The sequence below is a fragment of the Thalassophryne amazonica genome, chromosome 14 (assembly GCF_902500255.1).
Source record: "Thalassophryne amazonica chromosome 14, fThaAma1.1, whole genome shotgun sequence".
NCBI lineage: Eukaryota > Metazoa > Chordata > Actinopteri > Batrachoidiformes > Batrachoididae > Thalassophryne > Thalassophryne amazonica.
Genome location: NC_047116.1, coordinates 17,637,223 through 17,661,754, shown reverse-complemented (window position 1 = coordinate 17,661,754; position 24,532 = coordinate 17,637,223). Strand labels below are relative to the sequence as shown.

Genomic DNA, 24,532 nt, shown 5'->3' with positions numbered 1-24,532 from the left:
GAAAGATGGAGGGACGCCCAGCCATCTCCGCAGGAACTTGCTGCAGAGCTTTTCCATCCCTTCTACTTGGGACATGGGGAAGTCATAGAGCAAAAAGGGCCACTGCAGTCGTGGTATGATCCCATATTGGAAGCACCACACCTTAAACCTCCCAAATATTCAGCCTCAAAAACGTCAACCTAAAAAAACATTCAACCTCAAAAAATTCAACCTCAGAAAATTCAACCTCAAAAAATAGAAAAGCAGGGAGAAGCAATCAATCCCTGTCTCAATCATACAATGTTTATGTATGGAAGTAAGTCTGTGATGTCATGTTGGATGATTGATACAGGGATTGATTGCTTCTCCCTGCTTTTCTATTTATTGAGGTTGAATTTTTTTTTAGGTTAAATTTTTGAGGTTGAATTTTTTTGAGGTTGAATTTTCTGAAGTTGAATTTTTTGAGGTTGATTTTTTTTTTTAGGCTGACGTTTTTGAGGCTGAATATTTTGATGCTAAACAAATTCAACCTTAGAAATTCAACTTCAAACTCTGATGGCACAGATTTACTTCCATACTACTTCACCTCAGGGAGCTTTGGTGGCTGCTCTCTGCTTGTGTACTTTGATGGACTGGAATAGACTTATTAACTCACCACAAAAAATAACCTCTTGCTTGAGTAGCAGTGTGCATATTCCACCCTGGCTCTTAAAAGGAATGTCAGATGACAATCCTTGTCATTTGACATTTTACTTAAAATTAAACAGGTGAAAAAGTACTTTTTGTTGTGAAAGTGTAGGAACACGGACCCACAACAGGGGGCGCAAATGAACAGACAATGGAGGAAGTCAAATAACAACTCTTTACTGTTGTGAATAAGCACAACAAACACGGCGAATTACAATAATAGAAAAGAAGTCAATTCACAAAATGTGTCACGTGGGCAGGCTCGAAGATAAGAGACGTCTGTCCAAAGCAGAACCGGAACCACACGATTTCCTCCGCCACAGAACCCCGGGAATACTGGAGCCGCCAAGTCCCGAACTCCCAGGTGGCCACTGCCTCCGCTTGTCGGATCTGGTACTGCTGGCGAGGAACAAAAACAATTAGGTGTGGGTGCGTTTGCACCCAGCAACACGTATGGTGGGAAACCACCTCCACCTCTCGTCGGAAGAAAACAACACAATATCTGTTATCCAAACACACAAAGCAACAGGTATTCCTGTCAGGAAGACAATATAGTCGGCTGAGAACGTTACCTCCTTGGTAGAGCGATATCTCGGCAAAGAGGTGGAGATGTCGTCTTGCTGATATACCACTGATGATCAGATGATTGGTGACAGCTGACATAGGTGATAAGTGACAGCTGTCACCCCGGCTGCTCCTGTGAGGCGGCAGCGCCCTCTGGTGCCTGGAGCCCGCACTCCAGGCAGGGTGCCCTCTGGTGGTGGTGGGCCAGCAGTACCTCCTCTTCAGCGGCCCACACAACAGGACCCCCCCCTCAACGGGCGCCTCTTAGAAATCGGCCAGGAGGGCCAGGTCCAGGATGAAGCTCCTCTTCACCCAGGAGCGTTCTTCAGGTCCGTACCCCTCCCAGTCCACCAAATACTGGAAGCCCCGGCCCATCCTACGGACATCTAAGAGCCGGCGCACAGTCCAAGCCGGCTCGCCATCGATGATCCGGGCAGGAGGCGGTGCTGGACCCGGAGTACAGAGGGGTGAGGTATGATGCGGCTTTATCCGGGACACATGGAAAACAGGATGGATCCGCAGTGAGGCCGGAAGCCGAAGCCTCACTGCGGCTGGACTGATGACCTTGAGGACCGTGAAGGGACCGATGTAACGATCCTGCAGTTTAGGGGAGTCCACTTGGAGGGGAATGTCCTTTGTCGACAACCACACCTCCTGCCCTGGCCGATACGCAGGGGCCGGGGTCCGCCGACTGTTTGCATGGGACTTTGCCCTCATCCGGGCCTTTAGCAAAGCAGAACGGGCGGCGCGCCACACCCGACGGCACTTCCGCAGGTGGGCCTGGACCGAGGGCACACCGACCTCTCCCTCAACCACCGGAAACAACGGGGGCTGGTAGCCCAGACATACCTCAAAAGGGGAGAGGCCGGTGGCTGAAGACACCTGGCTGTTATGGGCATACTCGATCCAGGCCAAATGGGTACTCCAGGCCGCCGGGTGCGCGGCTGTCACGCAGCGCAGGGCCTGTTCCACCTCCTGATTGGCCCGTTCTGCTTGCCCGTTGGTCTGAGGATGATACCCGGATGAGAGACTCACCGTGGCCCCCAGTTCCCGGCAGAAGCTCCTCCAGACTTGCGAGGAGAACTGGGGACCACGATCAGAGACGATGTCTGTTGGAATCCCATGCAGCTGGACGACGTGGTGGACCAGGAGGTCCGCTGTCTCCTGGGCAGTAGGGAGCTTCGGGAGGGCCACGAAGTGGGCCGCCTTGGAGAATCGGTCCACTATCGTGAGGATGGTGGTGTTGCCCTGGGACGACGGGAGGCCCGTGACAAAATCCAGGCCGATGTGGGACCAGGGGCGATGAGGCACAGGCAGCGGCTGGAGCAGTCCCAATGCCCTGCGGTGGTCAGCCTTGCCCCTGGCGCAGGTGGTGCAGGCCTGGATATAGTCCCGGACGTCGGCCTCCAGGGACGCCCACCAGAAGTGCTGCCGGACAACTGCCACGGTTCTTCGCACCCCCGGATGACAGGAGAACTTGGAGCCGTGACAGAAGTCCAGGACTGCAGCCCTGGCCTCTGGTGGGACGTAAAGTTTGTTCTTCGGCCCAGTTCCGGGGTCCGGGTTCCGTGCCAGGGCCTCCCGGACGTTTTTTTCTACGTCCCAGGTGAGGGTAGCCACGATAGCGGACTCCGGGATGATGGGTTCCGGTGGATCCGACAACTCCGTTTTGACTTCATCTTCATGCACCCAGGACAAGGCATCCGATCTCTGGTTTTTGGTCCCGGGGCGGTAGGTGATCCGGAACTCAAAACGGCCGAAGAACAGTGACCAGCGGGCTTGCCTGGGGTTCAGCCGCTTGGCGGTCCTGATATACTCCAGGTTCCGGTGGTCAGTGAAAACCGTGAATGGCACGGACGTTCCCTCCAACAGATGTCTCCACTCTTCAAGAGCCTCTTTCAACGCAAGGAGTTCTCGATTGCCGACGTCATAGTTCCGTTCGGCCGGGGTCAACCTGCGGGAAAAATAGGCACACGGGTGAAGGACCTTATCGGTCTCTCCGCTCTGGGATAGCACGGCTCCTATCCCTGAGTCCGAGGCGTCCACTTCAACCACAAACTGGCGACTAGGATCGGGCTGCACCAGAACAGGTGCAGACGAGAAGCGCCGTTTCAACTCCTTGAACGCGGCATCGCACCGATCCGACCAGGTGAAGGGGACTTTTGGCGAGGTCAGGGCTGTCAGGGGGCTAACTACCTGACTGTAGCCCTTAATGAACCTCCTGTAGAAATTTGCAAAGCCGAGGAACTGTTGCAGCTTCCTACGGCTGGTGGGTTGGGGCCAGTCTCTCACCGCCGCAACCTTGGCCGGATCAGGAGCGACGGAGTTGGGGGAGATGATAAACCCCAGTAATGACAAAGAAGTGCGGTGAAACTCACACTTCTCGCCCTTCACAAACAGCCGGTTCTCCAACAACCGCTGCAGGACCTGACGTACATGCCGGACATGGGTCTCAGGATCTGGAGAAAAGATGAGTATATCGTCTAGATATACGAAGACGAATCGGTGCAGGAAATCCTGCAAGACATCATTAACTAATGCTTGGAATGTTGCGGGGGCGTTGGTGAGGCCGAACGGCATGACCAGGTACTCAAAATGACCTAAGGGGGTGTTAAATGCCGTCTTCCACTCGTCTCCCTTCCGGATCCGAACCAGGTGATACGCATTTCTAAGATCTAGCTTTGTGAATATTTGGGCTCCATGCAGGGGCGTGAACACTGAATCCAACAAGGGCAACGGGTATCGGTTACGAACCGTGATTTCGTTCAGCCCGCTGTAATCAATGCATGGACGAAGTCCGCCATCTTTCTTTCCCACAAAAAAGAAACCTGCACCCATCGGGGAGGTGGAATTCGGGATCAACCCGGCAGCTAAAGAGTCCCGGATGTAGGTCTCCATTGATTCGCGCTCAGGTCGTGAGAGGTTGTACAGCCTGCTGGACGGGAACTCAACGCCTGGAACGAAATCAATGGCACAATCGTACGGACGGTGCGGGGGAAGGGTGAGCGCCAGGTCCTTGCTGAACACATCCACAAGGTCATGGTACTCCACCGGCACCGTCCCAAGATTGGCCGGGACTCTGACCTCCTCCCTAGCCTGGGAACCGGGACGAACTGAGGAACCTAAACATACCCGATGGCAGGTCTCGCTCCACTGAACCACTACCCCGGACAGCCAATCGATCCGGGGATTGTGTTTTAACATCCAGGGGAACCCGAGAATCACACGGGAGGTGGCAGGAGTCACAAAAAACTTGATCTCCTCCCGGTGGTTCCCTGACACCACCAGGGTTACTGGTGGTGTCTTATGTGTGATTAGAGGGAGCAGGGAGCCATCTAGTGCCCGCACCTGCACAGGTGAAGTAAGTGCCACCAGAGGGAGCCCTGCCTCCCTGGCCCATCTGCTGTCTAGCAGATTCCCTTCAGAGCCCGTGTCCACCAGTGCTGGGGCCTGAAGGGTTAAGTCCTCATAAAGGATTGTAACTGGGAGTCGTGTGGCAATATGGGTATGTCCCACGTGAATGTCTTGGCCCACCCCTGGCCCAGTTTCTAGGGGCGGGCGTTGGTGTTTAACCGTTTGGGGCAGTCCCTCACTTGATGCTCTATTGAGCCACAAACAAAGCACGCTCCGCGGACCAGCCTCCTCTGTCTATCTGGTGGCCTAAATGTGGCCCTGCTCGTGTCCATAGCTTCATCAGCAGGGGGAGCTGTAACCACACGGAGCGTAGAGGCCGTGGAGCGTGGGGTGGGCGGAACTCGGTCGGAACCGGAAGGGAGAGGGACGGCGCGTGCCCGGCCACGCCCTTCGTCTCGTTCCCGACGGCGTTCTTCTAACCGATTGTCTAATCGTATAGCGAGATCAATAAGCCCGTCTAAATCCCGCGGTTCGTCCTTAGCCACCATGTGCTCCTTCAGGACCAATGACAGTCCGTTTACGAAGGCGGCACGGAGGGCAGTGCTATTCCAGCCGGACCTCGCAGCCGCGATGCGGAAGTCGACTGCATAAGCAGCTGCGCTCCGGCGCCCCTGTCTCATTGACAGCAGCACGGCTGAAGCGGTCTCTCCTCTATTTGGGTGATCGAACACTGTTCTGAATTCCCTCACAAACCCATCATATGTCTGAAGGAGCCGTGAATTTTGCTCCCAGAGCGCTGTAGCCCAAGCGCATGCCTCACCGCGAAGCAGATTAATCACATAAGCTATCTTACTAGCATCAGTCGCGTACATGACGGGACGTTGTGCGAAGACGAGCGAACACTGCATAAGGAAGTCCGCGCACGTCTCCGCACAACCTCCGTACGGTTCTGGAGGGCTTATGTATGCTTCAGGGGAAGGTGGGAGGGGTCGTTGAACGACCTGTGGAACGTCACTGTTGCGCACAGGATCGACAGGAGGGAGAGCCGCAGCAGCGCCCTGAGGGCGCGCTTCCACCTGCGCGGCGAGAGCCTCCACCCTGCGGTTAAGGAGGACGTTCTGCTCGGTCATCAGATCCAACCGAGCCGTAAAAGCGGTGAGGATATGCTGCAACTCACCAATCATTCCTCCTGCAGACGCCTGTGCGCCCTGCTCTTCCATTGGCCGTTCAACAGCCGGTTGACGCCCCTCGGGGTCCATGACGTTGGCTGAGATATCCTGTTGTGAAAGTGTAGGAACACGGACCCACAACAGGGGGCGCAAATGAACGGACAATGGAGGAAGTCAAATAACAACTCTTTACTGTTGTGAATAAGCACAACAAACACGGCGAATTACAATAATAGAAAAGAAGTCAATTCACAAAATGTGTCACGTGGGCAGGCTCGAAGATAAGAGACGTCTGTCCAAAGCAGAACCGGAACCACACGATTTCCTCCACCACCGAACCCCGGGAATACTGGAGCCGCCAAGTCCCGAACTCCCAGGTGGCCACTGCCTCCGCTTGTCGGATCTGGTACTGCTGGCGAGGAACAAAAACAGTTAGGTGTGGGTGCGTTTGCACCCAGCAACACGTATGGTGGGAAACCACCTCCACCTCTCGTCGGAAGAAAACAACACAATATCTGTTATCCAAACACACAAAGCAACAGGTATTCCTGTCAGGAAGACAATATAGTCGGCTGAGAACGTTACCTCCTCGGTAGAGCGATATCTCGGCAAAGAGGTGGAGATGTCGTCTTGCTGATATACCACTGATGATCAGATGATTGGTGACAGCTGACATAGGTGATAAGTGACAGCTGTCACCCCGGCTGCTCCTGTGAGGCGGCAGCGCCCTCTGGTGCCTGGAGCCCGCACTCCAGGCAGGGTGCCCTCTGGTGGTGGTGGGCCAGCAGTACCTCCTCTTCAGCGGCCTACACAACACTTTTGTCTGCTTTCCTCAATCCAGCGAAAAAATTGTGATATGAATTTCTCTAATTCTTCATCTAACAGTACTTCTACGGCCACTAGAGATGTCCCTGAGAACACTACGTAAGCTTCTAATCATCTTATGGCGTACTGGACGGTATCATGGATCTATTTTTTATGGAAAGGCAGTGAAGTCATTCCAAGAAGCGAAAAACTGCACAACAAATGATGTAAATCATAAAATGGACTATTTTTCTACATAGTGGGACAAATAATCAGTGCCATGTGACAAACTATCCACCAATCAAATGACAAGGATCTACTGTATTTAGGTCTTATATAAAGATCATTAAAATAGGGCCATTGTATCCTTGGTGTAGGTGAATGAATATGAATGTATAAAAACCTTCCATTAACTTTTCTGTACAGACAGATTTCAATTTCAGTGAATAATCACTTTTGACCAACTTTAAAATTAAATGGATCATTTCCATTAAAAAAAAAAAGGAAAAAAACAACAACTTTTTAAAGGGGCCACGTCAAACAGCCTCAAAAATGTAAAATTCTCTGCAGAAATAGAGACTATTCTGCTGCGTAGATATAAAAAAAGGTCGAAGCTCAAACTGTTTCACTGTAGACTCCTGGTACATCTGCCAGTCTGGACTCTGTGTGACGCCCACCCAGCCTGGGGGATAGAGGCGGACTGTTCAGTCTTTATAATCTTCCTGTCTCCGCCCTTTGGGGGTGTGGTTAGCATTTCGTCCTTTTCATTTAAAGTATGACCCCCTTTGAAATCACCATTATCATAAGTTTGATGACATCATAGCTGTTCATACATTCTAAAACTGTACACGAGGATCTTATTTTGAACATCTTGTGGCTTTAAACACCTGCAGATCTTCTAACCGTTGTGTCACTGCCCTCAGGAGAGTGGAGTGAGGTTCTGTACCCGCTCCTCGCCACGCTGACTGACTGCGTGTCTTTGATGAGTGACAAAGCCAAAAAGGCCATGGTGTTTCTGCTGATGCAGGACAGCGCTCCCACCATCGCCATGAGCATCAGCCTGCAGTACCGCCGCGATGTTGTCTTCTGCCAGATGGTTTGTCCGTTATATGAGTATATGAGTCATTTGGACACTTCTTGCTGTATTTGTCATTGCGTAATGTAAAAACATCTGTTATGAGGTACGATGGCTGTGCTGATTTTCGTTGTGGTGTTTGCAGCTTACAGCGTTGATCTGCGGCTTCATTCTTAAATTGAGGAATTCTCTGTGCAACTCAGGCTTTCTCAGGCAACTCCACACCATTGGATTACTGGTTCAGTGTGAAGGACTGCTCAGCACCTATGGTAACCTGTGTGTATGTGGTGATATGTCAGTTTATGTGGATGTCAACCTCAAGGCTCTAGGGCCACATACGGCAGCTAAGCACACCATGTTGGATTTAGTGGTTAGCACTGGTGCCTCACAACAAGATGGTCCTGGGTTCAAATCTTGTGTTTGCCGCAGTGACAGGCCCACTGACGGCATGAGGGATGAACGCTGGCACTGCACCCCTGGTGCTGGAGGATCCCCTGCCTGTGGCGTAAATGCTTGCATGGTCATCTCAACAATTGCACCTTGTTTTTGATGTTGCTTTGATTTCCTGTTTTCTCTTTCTTCAGCTTTGTAAAACATTGTAAAAACCTTATAACTGTTGGAATGGCCCAAGCAGTGGCTCACACATCTTAGTCTGGTCTGCTTGAGGTTTCTTCCTCAATATCATCAGGGGGAGTTTTTCCTTACCACTGTGGCCTGTGTGCTTGCTCTATGGGTTGGTAAGGTCAAACCTTACTTGTGTGAAGCACCTTGAGAAAGCTTTTGTTGCAGTGGCGGCGCCAAGGGGGGGATTGGGGGGCTTAAGCCCACCCAATAATGAGCCAAGCCCCCCTCAGCTCCCCAATAATTCTGCCAATAATGTGAATAGCGACTGACATATTTGTGGATCTCAACTGCAGTTTTGCGCTGAGAATGTCTCAGTATTGCGTAACTGAGCAAAGTGATGAATGTGTGTGTTCGGTGATCCACCAATGCTGAATCACCCTTCACAAACAGAATTTTCAGTTTTGCAAATAAACATTTATTTGTAAAAAAAAACCCACACAAGTTACAAATCAGAAATTTGTGTTTGTGGATCACAAAATGCGTGTACAAATCAAAGGATATTTGTAAATCACCTTCTGTGCATTTGCAAGTATTAATGAGACAAATTTAACTCCATACTCCAAAAATTTAGGTTTCCTAAATATTTATTACGGCCACTCTTAAAACTTCACTTATCTTTATTTATACCTATGTGCACGTTTACTGAACTTGCAATCATTCTAAGTGATGTGTGTGCGTTGATACCACTTTTTAGAGGAGCACGGGTGACTAAAACATATACCTTGGTATTTATAAACCAATTTACTATATATTGTTCATTTTGACGACATTTTGTGGAGCCCCCTCCAACTTTTACCCCAGCCTCCCCTCAGCCCCCCAACAAAAATTTCCTGGCGCCGCCACTATTTTGTTATGATTTGGCGCTATATAAATGAAATGAATTGAATTCAAATCCAACCCGGTCCTTTCTGTGTGGAGTTTGCATGTTCTCCCGGTGCTCGGGTTCCTCATCCTTCCAAAGACATTGCAGGCCAGGTGAACTGGTGACTCTAAATTGACCATAGCAGGGCCGTATATAGGAATGTGAAAGGGGGGGTTCAAATCCTTGAGTTGGGGGTCCAGTGGGCCGCAGGGCCCCCGGTGGGGTCGAGGGGCAACGCCCTCGTGGGGGGCTCAGAAGAAGCAGAAGCTTTTTGAGGATTTCGAGGGGTAAAAAGCTACAGAAATTTCATTTGAAACCTAAAATGTATCATTTTAGGAAATACATTTTTATATACAAATAGTCCTTGCTTGGGATTGGATCAGGTGCCATAAGAACCACCCAGGAAGTACCAAGATAATATTAATGCAAACTTTATACCTGCTGAAAAAACTCATGCATGCGCACGAAGGTTCAAGCTTGGCTGATGCAAGCGCACATGATTCAAATCCATATAGTTTTTGCAAAAAATAAAAAGGTCGGATAGTTTTCTAACAGACCTCGTATTTAGTGGAATTAATATTCGCATTTACATTATGAATATGTACGTATATGTACGTTATGTATTAAAATAGCAGTATTTAATTTGGCGACCTTGTTTAACTCGCGAAATTCGCATAATAAATCGCACACAAATATTTGCACCTTTACAGTATTTGCAACAGGAAGGAGAAGCTCCCTTTATTTCTCAGCTTATACATACAAACATGTTTTTACAAACTAGACAAGTGTAATTGTGTGTCTACATGGGTATTTACAAGCCTACTAATCTGTTTGATATCAGAGGAGGATAGGGACCAGGGAGCAAAAATTCTCAACCCCCATGGGAAAAGTTTATCTAGCAGTTTCCCCTTTCATCACTTAAGGGATTACTCTGGCAGAGGAAATTGAAACTTCAGGGTGTGTGATAATAGCTGTGTAACAGTTAGTGTTGGGAAAGTGTAAGTACACGGACCCACAACAGGGGGCGCAAATGAACGGACAATGGAATAGGTCAAATAACAACACTACTGTTGCGAACGTGCACAACAAACACAACAGATTACACAATAGATCAAAGGTCAAATTACAAGGTGTCGTGTGGGCAGGCTCGAAGATAGGAGATGCCTGTCCAAAGCAGAACCGGAACCACACGATTTCCTCCGCCACCAGACCCCGGGAATACTGGAGCCGCCAAGTCCCGAACTCCCAGGTGGCCACTGCCTCCGCGTGTCGGACCTGGTACTGCTGGCGAGGAACAAAAACACAATTAAACGTGGGTGCGTCTGCACCCAGCAATCTGCACGGCAGGGAAGCTACCTCCACCTCTCGTTGGAGAAAAAGTCTGTTATCACTCACAAAAATCACAAAAAGGGCTTTCTATCAAGCAGTCAGGCTGAGGATATTACCTTTCAGGTAGAACGATATCTCGGCAAAGAGGTGGAGATGACGTCTTGCTGATATACCGATGCAGATCAGATGAGTGGTGACAGCTGTCACAGGTGATGAGTGTCAGCTGTCACCCCGGCTGCTCCTGTGAGGCGGCAGCGCCCTCTGGTGCCTGGAGCCCGCACTCCAGGCAGGGTGCCCTCTGGTGGTGGTGGGCCAGCAGTACCTCCTCTTCAGCGGCCCACACAACAGGACCCCCCCCCTCAACGGGCGCCTCCTGGCGCCCGACCAGGCTTGTCCGGGTGGCGGCGGTAGAAATCGGCCAGGAGGGCCGGGTCCAGAATGAAGCTCCTCTTCACCCAGGAGCGTTCTTCAGGTCCGTACCCCTCCCAGTCCACCAAATACTGGAAGCCCCGGCCCATCCTACGGACATCCAAAAGCCGGCGCACAGTCCAAGCCGGCTCGCCATCGATGATCCGGGCAGGAGGCGGTGCCGGACCCGGAGTACAGAGGGGTGAGGTGTGATGTGGTTTGATTCGGGACACGTGAAATACAGGATGGATCCGCAGTGAGGCCGGCAGCTGAAGCCTCACTGCGGCTGGACTGATGACCTTCTGGATTTTGAAGGGACCGATGTAACGGTCCTGTAACTTGGGGGAGTCCACTTTGAGGGGGATATCCTTTGTCGACAACCACACCTCCTGCCCTGGCCGATACGCAGGGGCCGGGGTCCGCCGACGGTCTGCATGGGCCTTTGACCTCATCCGGGCCCTCAGCAAGGCAGAACGGGCGGCACGCCACACCCGACGGCACTTCCGTAGGCGGGACCGAGGACACACCGACCTCTCCCTCAACCACTGGAAACAAAGGCGGTTGGTACCCCATACATACCTCGAAAGGGGAGAGGCCGGTGGCTGACGACACCTGGCTGTTATGGGCATACTCGATCCAGGCCAGATGGGTACTCCAGGCCGCCGGGTGCGCGGCTGTCATGCAACGCAGGGCCTGCTCCATCTCCTGATTGGCCCGTTCTGCTTGCCCGTTGGTCTGGGGATGGTACCCGGATGAGAGACTCACCGTGGCCCCCAGTTCCCGGCAGAAGCTCCTCCAGACGTGCGAGGAGAACTGGGGACCACGATCTGAGACAATGTCTGTTGGGATCCCATGCAGCCGGATGACGTGGTGAACCAGGAGGTCTGCTGTCTCCTGGGCCGTCGGGAGCTTCGGGAGGGCCACGAAGTGGGCTGCCTTGGAGAATTGGTCCATTATCGTGAAGATGGTGGTGTTGCCCTGGGACGGCGGGAGACCCGTGACAAAATCCAGGCCGATGTGGGACCAGGGGCGATGGGGCACGGGCGGCGGCTGGAGCAGACCCAAAGCCCTACGATGGTCAGCCTTGCCCCTGGCGCAGGTGGTGCAGGCCTGGATATAATCCCGGACGTCGGCCTCTAGAGACGCCCACCAGAAGCGCTGCCGGACAACTGCCACGGTTCTTCGCACCCCTGGATGACAGGAGAGCTTAGAGCCGTGACAGAAGTCCAGGACTGCAGCCCTAGCTTCTGGTGGGACGTAAAGTCTGTTCTTCGGCCCAGTTCCGGGGTCCGGGCTTCGTGCCAGGGCCTCCCGGACGGTTCTCTCTACGTCCCAGGTGAGGGTGGCCACGATAGTGGACTCTGGGATGATGGGTTCCGGTGGATCCGACAACTCCGTTTTGACTTCATCTTCATGTACCCGGGACAAGGCATCCGATCTCTGGTTCTTGGTCCCGGGATGGTAGGTGATCCGGAAGTCAAAACGGCTGAAGAACAGTGACCAGCGGGCTTGCCTGGGATTCAGCCGCTTGGCGGTCCTGATATACTCCAGGTTCCGGTGGTCAGTGAAAACCATGAATGGCACGGACATTCCCTCCAACAGAGGTCTCCACTCTTCAAGAGCCTCTTTCACCGCAAGGAGTTCTCGATTGCCGACGTCATAGTTCCGTTCGGCCGGGGTCAACCTGCGGGAAAAATAGGCACAAGGGTGAAGGACCTTATCGGTCTTCCCACTCTGGGAAAGCACAGCTCCTATCCCTGAGTCCGAGGCGTCCACTTCAACCACTAACTGGCGACTAGGATCGGGCTGCACCAGAACGGGTGCAGACGAGAAGCGCCGTTTCAACTCCTTGAACGCGGCATCGCAACGATCCGACCAGGTGAAGGGAACTTTTGGTGAGGTCAGGGCTGTCAGGGGGCTAACTACCTGACTGTAGCCCTTAATGAACCTCCTGTAGAAATTAGCAAAGCCGAGGAACTGTTGCAGCTTCCTACGGCTAGTGGGTTGGGGCCAGTCTCTCACCGCCGCAACCTTGGCCGGATCAGGAGCGACAGAGTTGGGGGAGATGATAAACCCCAGGAAGGACAAAGAGGTGCGGTGGAACTCACACTTCTCGCCCTTCACAAACAGCCGGTTCTCCAACAACCGCTGCAGGACCTGACGTACATGCCGGACATGAGTCTCAGGATCTGGAGAAAAGATGAGTATATCGTCTAGATATACGAAGACGAATCGGTGCAGGAAATCCCGCAAGACATCATTAACTAATGCTTGGAACGTCGCGGGGGCGTTTGTGAGGCCGAACGGCATGACCAGGTACTCAAAGTGACCTAATGGGGTGTTGAATGCCGTCTCCCTTCCGGATCCGAACCAGGTGATACGCATTTCTAAGATCCAGTTTAGTAAAGATTTTGGCTCCATGCAGGGGGGTGAACACGGAATCTAATAATGGCAACGGGTATCGGTTGCGAACCGTAATCTCATTCAGCCCCCTGTAATCAATACATGGACGAAGTCCGCCATCTTTCTTGCCACAAAAAAGAAACCTGCCCCCATCGGGGAGGTGGAGTTCCGGATCAGCCCGGCAGCTAATGAGTCCCGGATGTAGGTCTCCATTGATTCGCGCTCAGGTCGTGAGAGGTTGTACAGCCTGCTGGACGGGAACTCAGCGCCTGGAACCAAATCAATGGCACAATCGTACGGACGGTGCGGGGGAAGGGTGAGTGCCAGATCCTTGCTGAAGACGTCAGCAAGATCGTGGTACTCAACCGGCACTGCCGTCAGATTGGGCGGGACTTTGACCTCCTCCTTAGCCTGGGAACCGGGAGGAACCGAGGATCCTAAACACACCCGATGGCAGGTTTCGCTCCACTGAACCACCACCCCAGACGGCCAGTCGATCCGGGGATTGTGCTTTAACATCCATGGGATGCCCAAAATCACGCGGGAGGTGGCAGGAGTTACAAAAAACTCAATCTCCTCCCGGTGGTTTCCAGACACCACCAGAGTTACTGGTGGTGTCTTGTGTGTGAGTAAAGGGAGGAGGGTGCCATCTAGTGCCCGCACCTGCAATGGCGTAGGAAGCGCCACCAGAGGGAGCCCTACCTCCTTTGCCCATCTGCTGTCTAGCAGATTCCCTTCTGACCCCGTGTCCACCAGTGCTCGGGCTTGAAGGGTTAAATCCCCGCTCAGGATTGTGACTGGGAGTGGTGTGGCAATTTGTGTGTGTCTCACTTGAATGTCTTGACCCCCCCTTAGCCCAGTCTCTAAGGGCGAGTGTTGACGTTTTGGCCGTTTGGGGCAGTCTCTCTGTGTGTGCTCTGTTGAGCTGCAGAGAAAACACTCTCCACGGATCTGCCTTCCCATTTTGGCCCTGTGCGTCTCCCTAACAACGTCAACAGGGGGAGCTGTTGCCCCACAAAGCGCTGCGGCTGTGGAGCGTGGGGAGGGCGGCCCCTTTTCGAACCCGGAAGGGAGAGGGGCGGCGCGTATCCGGTCACGTCCTTCGCCTCGCTCCCGACGGCGTTCCTCTAAACCGATTGTCTAATCGTATAACGAGATCAATAAGCCCGTCTAAATCCCGCGGTTCGTCCTTAGCCACCAGGAGCTCCTTTAGGACCAATGACAGTCCGTTTACGAAGGCAGCGCGGAGGGCAGTGTTATTCCAGCCGGACCTCGCAGCCGCGATGCGGAAGTCGACTGCATAAGCAGCTGCGCTCCGGCGCCCCTGTCTCATTGACAGCAGCACGGTTGAAGCGGTCTCTCCTCTATTTGGGTGATCGAACACTGTTCTGAACTCCCTCACAAACCCATCATATGTCAGAAGGAGCCGTGAATTTTGCTCCCAAAGCGCTGTAGCCCAAGCGCGTGCCTTGCCGCGAAGCAGATTAATTACATAAGCTATCTTGCTAGAATCAGTCGCGTACATGACAGGACGTTGTGCGAAGACGAGCGAACACTGCATAAGGAAGTCCGCGCACGTCTCCACACAACCTCCGTACGGTTCTGGAGGGCTTATGTATGCTTCAGGGGAAGGTGGGAGGGGTCGTTGAACGACCAGTGGAACGTCACTGTTACGCACAGGGTCGACAGGAGGGAGAGCCGCAGCAGCGCCCTGAGGGCGCGCCTCCACCTGCGCGGCGAGAGCCTCCACCCTGCGGTTAAGGAGGATGTTCTGCTCTGTCATTAAATCCAACCGAGCCGTGAAAACGGTGAGGATCCGCTGCAACTCACCGATCATTCCTCCTGCGGGCGCCTGTGCGCCCTGTTCTTCCATTGGCCGTTCAACAGCCGGTTGACGCCCCTCGGGATCCATGACGTTGGCCGAGATATCCTGTTGGGAAAGTGTAAGTACACGGACCCACAACAGGGGGCGCAAATGAACGGACAATGGAATAGGTCAAATAACAACACTTTACTGTTGCGAACGTGCACAACAAACACAACAGATTACACAATAGATCAAAGGTCAAATTACAAGGTGTCGTGTGGGCAGGCTCGAAGATAGGAGACGCCTGTCCAAAGCAGAACCGGAACCACACGATTTCCTCCGCCACCAGACCCCGGGAATACTGGAGCCGCCAAGTCCCGAACTCCCAGGTGGCCACTGCCTCCGCGTGTCGGACCTGGTACTGCTGGCGAGGAACAAAAACACAATTAAACGTGGGTGCATCTGCACCCAGCAATCTGCACGGCAGGGAAGCTACCTCCACCTCTCGTTGGAGAAAAAGTCTGTTATCACTCACAAAAATCACAAAAAGGGCTTTCTATCAAGCAGTCAGGCTGAGGATATTACCTTTCAGGTAGAACGATATCTCGGCAAAGACGCGGAGATGACGTCTTGCTGATATACCGATGCAGATCAGATGAGTGGTGACAGCTGTCACAGGTGATGAGTGTCAGCTGTCACCCCGGCTGCTCCTGTGAGGCGCCAGCGCCCTCTGGTGCCTGGAGCCTGCACTCCAGGCAGGGTGCCCTCTGGTGGTGGTGGGCCAGCAGTACCTCCTCTTCAGCGGCCCACACAACAGTTAGTGCTTGTTGCTTATTATCATTGAAAAGAAAATACATAACATTGATATCTAGATCAGAAAAAAATCAGCAGAATTCTCGGGGGGGGGGTTCGGTTGAACCCCCTGAACCCCCTCTATATACGGGCATGCATAGGTGTGAATGTGTTTGTTTCACTCTATGTGTTGGCCCTCTGATAGACTGGGTGTACTCTGCCTTTCACCCAATGGCTGCTGGCATAGGCTCCATCCTCCCCATGACCCTTAACAGGACTAAGCAGGTTCAGAAAATGAATGAATGAATCTTATGTGTAGACATGCATATCTATCTATACAAACTGAAAGGGACTTTTACTCCATAACTCTGTGAAAACACAAATACAGACATCCTACGTATGTGACGAAGTCTTGTGTGGAAATATAAAATTGGTGCTGTCTTTGGGTAGCTTGTGTTTTTGGCAGAGGGGAAACACCTCAATGTGTAAACTGGACTTATGGTGTCTTCTCGGTTCTTAAAAGGGGAGGAGCTGGCCATGCTGGAGGACATGAGTGTTGGCGTGACAGACCTGAGGAACGTTACCTTCAAAGTTACACAAGCAACTTCCAGTTTCAGCCCGGACATGCTACCGGTGATCTCCGGAAACAGGAACGGCTTTACCATCAGGGTTCCCCTGCCAGGAGCCATGTTTGACACGTTACCGCGGGAGATCCAGAATGGGATGCTGCTGCGGGTTCAGCCCGTCCACTTCAACGTGGGGATCAATGAACAGCAGACGTTAGCTGAGAAGTAAGTAACCGCCTGCTGAGAGTAACAGAGCGCTTCAGGACCATGTAAGTGTTATGAAGAGAACCAAAGGGAAAACAGAAGTGTAACCATTTTTAGTAGGTTTCTAAATGCATTAATTTTCTATCAAACAATCATTAATTCAACATATTTTCCCATGTTTATACTACACTCAAAAAACAACATGAGTGTTGTTGGTGTTTATGTTATGTTCCATTATGAACCTAAGTCTAACACGTAGTTTCTCTGATAATCAAGTTTTATGCGTGAACATTCAAATCATGTAGTTTTCACATAACATGCAACAACTTAAAATTTAACTTGCTCACTGAACATAATAAAATTATGGAAAGTATTTCCACCCAGGCAAAAAGCATTAATGTAGCCAGAAACAATTTTGCTGAGTGACCTAAATATAAATTTGTTGGGTCAACATGATGAATTTGTGTTACTGTTACTTAATTACCATGGTTCAGGCTATGTTATTTATTTATTTATTTTTGAGTGTAATAACTATAAACCATGTGGAGACAGCGTCTCAACAGGTATCATAAATATATTGTATCCAGGTTTGGAGATACGTCACTGCAGGAAGTGATCAACATGGAGAACCTAGCTCGCCTCAGCTCCTACTACGACCAGTTTAAAGATGTCCTGCCAGAGGACTGTGAGTCTCCACTAAGAGAAGGAAAAGCTTTTTTATGTAGAGTATGCTTCACTCAGCTGCTTGTATATTTGTGTTCCTCAGGCCTGCCTCGCTCCCGGAGCTCCACCAGTCTCCCTGAGCTCCTCAAACTGTTGAGTCAGAACGTCAACATCAAGAAAAGCAAAAACGTGGAGATTCTGTGGCAGGCAGCCGAGGTAGACTCAGCTCATACTTCTCCCTTCTTCCACATGTCCTCATCTTTATTCTGTTTTTTACAAGCTTTTACCAGTACATGTGTGAGATTATTTCACACGTACATAAAGGTTCTGTGTCCTCCACCAAGAGACGTCTGCTTGTCTGTTGTCAGGGTGACTCAAAAACTAATGAAGCCTGTTTTATTAAATTCGCTGGAGATTATGTCATTATGAGAGCAATAAACCATTAAGTTGTACAAAGATCCTCAACTCAGTGATAAATTATTCTTTTTTTTCCCACGTCTGTTATTTTCATTGCTAATCAGCAAAATATTTCAGTTTCAGTGAGACACCAAATGTCAGTTTACTGGACAGTGGGTCCAGATCAGGATCAAGAAGCAGATCTTACTTTCATTTAAAAGTAATTGCAGAAATAAAAGCAACAAAATAATTAACTTTTAAAAGTAGTGGAGCGGTTGGGGTAACTGCGTAAATATAGGTAACTGAGTAACTTCAGAGTAATAGTAACTAGGTAATTGTAACTGGTTGGCCATAGATTAACTGACTGTAACTAGGTACTTGCAACTGAGTAACTTAAAACACTTCTTTGATCTTGATCAAGGGGCAGATCGCGCTGTTGATCACTGAGCTTTCATCATTCATCCAGTTTTTTTTATTATCTTTGATCTTGATATCACTGATCTTTATTACAGGGTCAAAGCATTCCAGATCTGAGTTCAGCAATGAGAGTCAAAGGTCAAAATCTGCCCCTTTGTCATTATTACAAAATCAAAGCCAGAAAGACAGATGGCAATGAAAACATAATATACTTAGTTAAATTCAAAGACCAGTGATAAGGATCAAAGATCAGTGACCAGGATCTAAGATGTAATCAGGGCCATAGGAGAGCAATTGTGTTTGAATTTCAGGATCAAAGGGCATCAAGTAAGGATAAAAGATGAGTGATCAGTATCACAGTTTATCAATCAGGATCAAAGACCAACATTAAGGTCGCCTGTCGAGATCTACGGATGTTAGGAAAGAGGTCTCAAAAACAAACGAAATTTCATGAAATACGGTGAGAAGGACGGAGAGGGTTTGGGTTACTTTTTAAAAACCAATTTTGAATAGTGTTAAAGTGTTACATCTGTACAATAGCTAAATATGTAAAATAACGTGGAGCTGTAGCTTTTGTGTAAGTTCAGTGGATTTAAATGTTATGTAGGAGGCTTCTGTATTTTCTCCAAAAATAATGAGTTTGCCTTCAAATACATGTCACTAAACAGATCCCAGGAAACAAATAGTAAATATATCATGGATATTATTTATTTTAAATGGTCACACAACTTTATGAGAATCATAAGTACAAGGTCTATTAGAAAAGTATCCGACCTTATTATTTTTTTCAAAAACCATATGGATTTGATTCATATGTTTTTACGTCAGCCAAGCTTGAACCTTCGTGCGCATGCGTGAGTTTTTCCATGCCTGTCGGTTGCGTCATTCACCTGTGAGCAGGCTTTGAGTGAGGAGTGGTCCACCCCCTCGGCGGATTTTCCTTGTCAGGAAATGGCGGAATGATTTGGGCTTTTTTTCCATCAGAATGTTTTCACAAACTGTTAGAGACTGGCAGCTGGAAACCATTCAAAAAAATTTATCTGGCTTTTGGTGAAAATTGTACAGGCTTCACAGAGAATAAGGACTGTTACTACAGCTTTAAGGACGCCCCACAATGGCGCACGGCGCGCCGCGCTCCGAGCCACCACTGAGAGGCAGAAAACACCACATCATTTCTAAACAGATGGCTGTGTGGAGCCGGGACCGTCGTGAGCAATTTCTCTGGTTATCACAATAGCTGGACATCAGCCATTTTCCGGCAGATTTCACTTTTAACAAGAGATTTTGTCATGGAAAGCCGCGCGGAGGCTTCGCGCGTAAAGACCGATTCGCTGATCGAGCGAGACAAAGGAACACCTCCGTTTCGGAGTGCCAGGGGACAAGTTGGGACACGCCTATCTCGGCTTTCAATGCTTACCAGCCCAGTGAGTATAAGAGAAATTGTGGAGAGCTGGGCATGTCCCAACTTGTCCCCTGGCACTCCGAAACGGAGGTGTTCCTTTGTCTTGCTCGATCAGCGAATCGGTCGTGACGCGCAAAGCCTCCGCGCGGCTTTCCATGACAAAATCTCTTGTTAAAAGTAAAATCTGCCAGAAAATGGCTGATGTCCAGCTCTTGTGATAACCAGAGAAATTGAGAATGGTTTCCAGCTGCTTGTCTCTAACAGTTTCTGAAAAAATTCTGATGGAAAAAAAGCCCAAATCATTCCGCCATTTCCTGACAATGAAAATCCGCCGAGGGGGTGGACCACTCCTCACTCAAAGCCTGCTCACAGGCGAATGACGCAACCGACAGTCGTGGAAAAACTCACGCATGCGCACGAAGGTTCAAGCTTGGCTGACGTAAAAACATATGAATCAAATCCATATGGTTTTTGAAAAAAAATAAGGTAGGATACTTTTCTAATAGACCTCGTATATTATGTTTTTATGTGTGTTTTTTATTCTTTTTCCTCTTTTATGTTTTTACTCTTTTATTGTGCCTTTTGTTCTTTTAATTTATTTTGTTCTGTTATCAAATTGTGTTGTGTGAAGTGCCTTGAAGTGACCCTGTTGTGAATTGGCACTATACAAATTTTTGATTTGAAGGCATTTTGGTCTGTCAACCAATGGTGGCAGCTACTCCTGTCATGTTCGGAGGGTTAGCACAGAAGTTAGAAAGTATGTCACAAATGTATTTACGTATAATTCTTGCATTCTAGCACTAACTTTATCTCTTTTGACTGTCAAACTTTCATTTTTAATGTTGCAGGCATGTCGTCGTCTGAACGGTGTGCGTTTCACCAGCTGTAAGAGTGCTAAGGACCGCACAGCCATGTCTGTGACCCTGGAGCAGGGTCAAATTCTCCAACAGGAGCACGCTTTGGCCCCACAGGTCTTCTACCAGGCTTTGGACTGTATGCGCAGGTTAGCAGAATGTTCAACCAGTTTGGATGGAAAATTCTCAAAATCCTGTATTGTTCCAAATATAAGATGGTGCTTTTTCCCTTCGGAAATACAGAAAATAGTCATCGTATATTCACAGTCTAGGCTTTTACATGGTGAAACAAATATCCTTCCCAGGACTGAAGCAACCCACCCCTTGAAAATACAGAAAATAGTCATCGTATATTCACAGTCTAGGCTTTTACATGGTGAAACAAATATCCTTCCCAGGACTGAAGCAACCCACCCTATAACTATCTTACAATGCCGAATGATGGTGAGATTGTGAAAAGAGTGGTTCAAAAGTCAGCTAATTTACCAGGCAACTGAGGATAAGTTATGATGCAAACTTTAAGCTCATGGTGATAAATCGTGCAGATTCAGCAAACAACTCTCAAGCAGCCAAGAAATCAAAAAAAAGGTTGCCGTGGCCCTAAAAGAGTGTCAGTACTTGGTTAAAAAAGAAATGAAGAGCTGTTCATAAAATGTGCTTTTATTATATTTTTAAAAAACATTTCTTTAAAAAAGCCTTGGGGAAAGGGAGTCTTATATTCAGAACAATATGGTGATATACAGTAAAGCATTTCTTCAGTTTTTCTGCTTCTGATCCACAGTGAGGGATGCAGGAGAGAGAACACCATGAAGAATGTGGGATGTCGTAAATATGCCTTTAACTCCCTCCAGCTCAAGACATTCCCCAAACAGTACCGCCCACCAGAAGGGACATACGGCAAAGTCGAGACCTAAGTGGATTCCTTCACCTGTGTCGGAAAACACGAAGGGACTGAGAGGGACAACAACTAAAGCATCAAACAATTAAAAACAAGTCAAAATGAAGCCGCCCTCAGTTTTGTGTTTAGCCACTGTTGAAATGATTAAGTTCCAGTTTGTGTTTAGGTTGTTTTCTCCTCTCAGTCTTACTGCAGTCACAGTCTTTTCTTGCCTTCACAACCATAAATGGTGAGGATAACGAATTCTGTCTTAAAGAGTAACGCGCACGCAGTCATCCCTGCATGCTGCCGTACTCGATGTAGCATCATCAAGCATACAGCGCCTTGATTTCTCACTCTTAAATAAGATGTGCAGGTCATTCATTAGAGACACTTATAATGCACAAAGTCAGGGGTGCAGCCAGGAATTTATTTTGGGGGTGGGGGGTTGGGAAGAGGAACTGTCCACTAGATGTCTCCATAAAAGAGTTTCAAGGGTTTTGAAACACCAAATGAATTTCTAAAATAATTGTTCCATTCAGTGTTTTGAGGATTAGCTGTCTTTACACAAATATTTAACACCAATAATTTGATTATACAACAGAGAAACTGAGAAAAGATGTGTGAAACACAAATTTGATGACCCCAGTATTTGTGTTGCATTCATATATAAATGTTCTCTTAATAGAATCAAAGTGTTCAGATTTTTTCTCCCTTACTTTCAGACTACTGCATTAATTCGGGTGTGACTCAAGATATTTCACATATTCTTTCAGAATATATATTCAGCACTGTGCTGGTTCCTTCAAAGTTAAGTATGTGTTCTCATATATGCAGAAATTTGTGACTGGAACTGGCTTCATTATTTCAGCCTGCATGTTTTTTTATTATTATTTTGCTTTCTATTAAACAATTAAGCACATTTTAAAATGCATCTACACTGAAGTAAAATAATGCATATTGCATTATTGTATCGATAAATCTTCTGTTGTCACTTTATCACTTCCAGGATGGTATATTTTACTGTAAGATACAAAGACAGTGAATTTTATTTAAAGAATTTTGTTTTTCTGATGCGGTGTGGTTCAAGTTGACAAATGCTGTTTTGACTTTTTTTCATAGTTATTTAGTAAATTGTGTAACCCTCATTCTGATCAGATGTGGTTGGAAGACAGACTCTCACAGAGATACAAGTTCCACACTAAACTGTACATTGAATAAAAGTTTCTCGAACCTTCATTTAGGTGTTTATTTTTGAAATAAAAAAGAAATGCATTTCATTTGTGTTGGAATAGGACTATGTGGACATTTCAAATAGTCAGTGTTGGAATAGGACTATGTGGACATTTCAAATAGTCAATGTTCAAATTTGTCAGTTTTGCAATGAGAATGCTTAAGTATAAGAAAAGGGAGGTGTCTTGAGCCCACTGCTGTACCCTCTGGTGACATATGACCGCATTGCCAAACATCAGAGCAATCACATCATCACATTTGCAGACGATACAACAGTGCTGGGTCTCATTTCCCAGAATGATGGGCATATAGGGGTGATTCTTAGACTACGGGCACTTATTATGTCCTTTGATAATATTGTATGAAAAACAGAAAAAAGGGGAAATTTCACACTTTTATAGTTATCTTTACAATGAAAGTGTGTTAAGAAATTTATTCTAGTAGTCTGTGATGACTTTTCACCTTTTTTCAGCATCATTATATGCAAATATTGCCATTTTGTGCTTGTCCCACACCCAGACTTTTGATCTTCAATGATAAAAATGAATGGTAAAGAAACGTTTTTTCTAATGTTTTAAGATATCTCTGAATAAAATATCAGTAAAATAATCAAAACATAATTGGGGTATTCAATGTCATACAGCTGTTGTGATTTTTTTAAACAAAATGTAGTTGTCCCACACTATTGCCGTAATTTCCACCACAACACTGTAATGTCCCTTTAAACAGTTTGTATGAAAGATTGTTTGGATAGTTTCTATGGAGATAAACAGTGACATCAGAGCACATGTATATAGCGCCAGATCACAACAAACAGTTGCCCCAAGGCGCTTTATATTGTAAGGCAATGGTTTGGTGGAAATTACATTTACAAGGCCAATAGTGCCCGTAGTTACAGAATCACCCATAGGTGAGAGGTGGAAGAACTGGAGGACTGGTGTGGTGATAACAACCTATGCCTTAGTGTAAAGAAAACAATGGAGTTGATTGTGGACTACAGGAAAGACACATAAAATCACCCTCCACCCCTTTACACAGGGGCAGTGGTGGGCACATTTCTGCTAACCGCTAATTATTGAAGATAATGTTTTCATTATCGGATTAGCTTTTCAGATAACTTTGAAAACCATCAACGGACCAATCATCTTCCGATAAGTTTTGGTCAGATCATTTTTAGACCGCTAACATTTTTTGCAGACATAGCTTTTTGTAGTAGATGTGCAGTTCTATCCTCTACAAAAAAGGAAGAGCTGGTTTTAGAAGAAACCACTCTATCCTCTGCAGGCAAAGGAGAACTGATCATTAAAAAAAAAAGCTAATTTCTTTTGACCCCATACTGATATGCTGCCAATATCACCGAAGTCATCCAGAGGCATGCAGTTTTAACTTATGGTTAAAATTTTAACCAAACTAATTTCGGACAAGTTATTTAAAATAATGTCACGTCTGAAGTTTTATAAAGTGAAAATATCAGATATATGTTTTAGTTTTAAAGTACTGCACTAATTTTGAAGGTTTTAGTGTGGACATGCTCTGCCCAGTGCATTATTGGTACAGTCACGACAGGAGAAATGCATTTGAAACGCTCTGATCAGGCTCCACATGGACAACAGCATTAAACTCTTTGTATATTGTGCTTAAAACTCTTGTGAATATATTCTCTGGGTTTACAGACGTTGTTATTGTGTTTGTGCGGAGGTGCAACTCGTCCCGTATTTTAAACCCCCGCTGGCCTGAAGGCCCAAAGGGGGGATTATGTCGTGGGGACTTCCATCTGTCTGTTTGTCTGTTCGTCATGAAAAGGGTATAAGTATTGTGAAATCAACTCCTCTCACACTTTTCGGAGAAATTTTGTGAAACTTGGCACAAGTCCTTCTTATAGGTTGGTAATACACACATTCTTATATTGTTTAAGATGGGCCCATTTTACCAGAGTTAAGGCCCTTTATTAACAAATCTAATTTTTATTTATTTATTTTTTCTTGTTGGCCTAACTGGGGCTTCAGTACTTTGTTTCATCCCTCCTAATGCACCACATGTTTTGGAATGACAATTAAAAACCC

At 48.0% G+C, this 24,532-nt stretch overlaps 1 protein-coding gene across 3 annotated transcripts in view; it reads left to right on the top strand.

Moving 5' to 3' along the window:
• Nucleotides 1–22,475, top strand: part of inpp4aa (inositol polyphosphate-4-phosphatase type I Aa) — a 71,036-nt gene extending 48,561 nt beyond the window's left edge. For 2 of the 3 annotated variants that reach the window (XM_034186250.1, XM_034186249.1), the window contains exons 18-24: nt 7,481–7,653; nt 7,778–7,901; nt 16,381–16,648; nt 17,215–17,312; nt 17,394–17,506; nt 20,354–20,508; nt 21,141–21,359. In XM_034186250.1, the coding sequence (XP_034042141.1) occupies nt 7,481–7,653; nt 7,778–7,901; nt 16,381–16,648; nt 17,215–17,312; nt 17,394–17,506; nt 20,354–20,508; nt 21,141–21,273 (1,064 nt within the window). In that variant the 3' untranslated portion in view covers nt 21,274–21,359. Of the gene's footprint in view, nt 1–7,480; nt 7,654–7,777; nt 7,902–16,380; nt 16,649–17,214; nt 17,313–17,393; nt 17,507–20,353; nt 20,509–21,140 lie in introns of all 3 variants that reach the window. The other variant, XM_034186251.1, reaches the window with a different exon arrangement.
• Nucleotides 22,476–24,532: the final 2,057 nt, after the last annotated feature.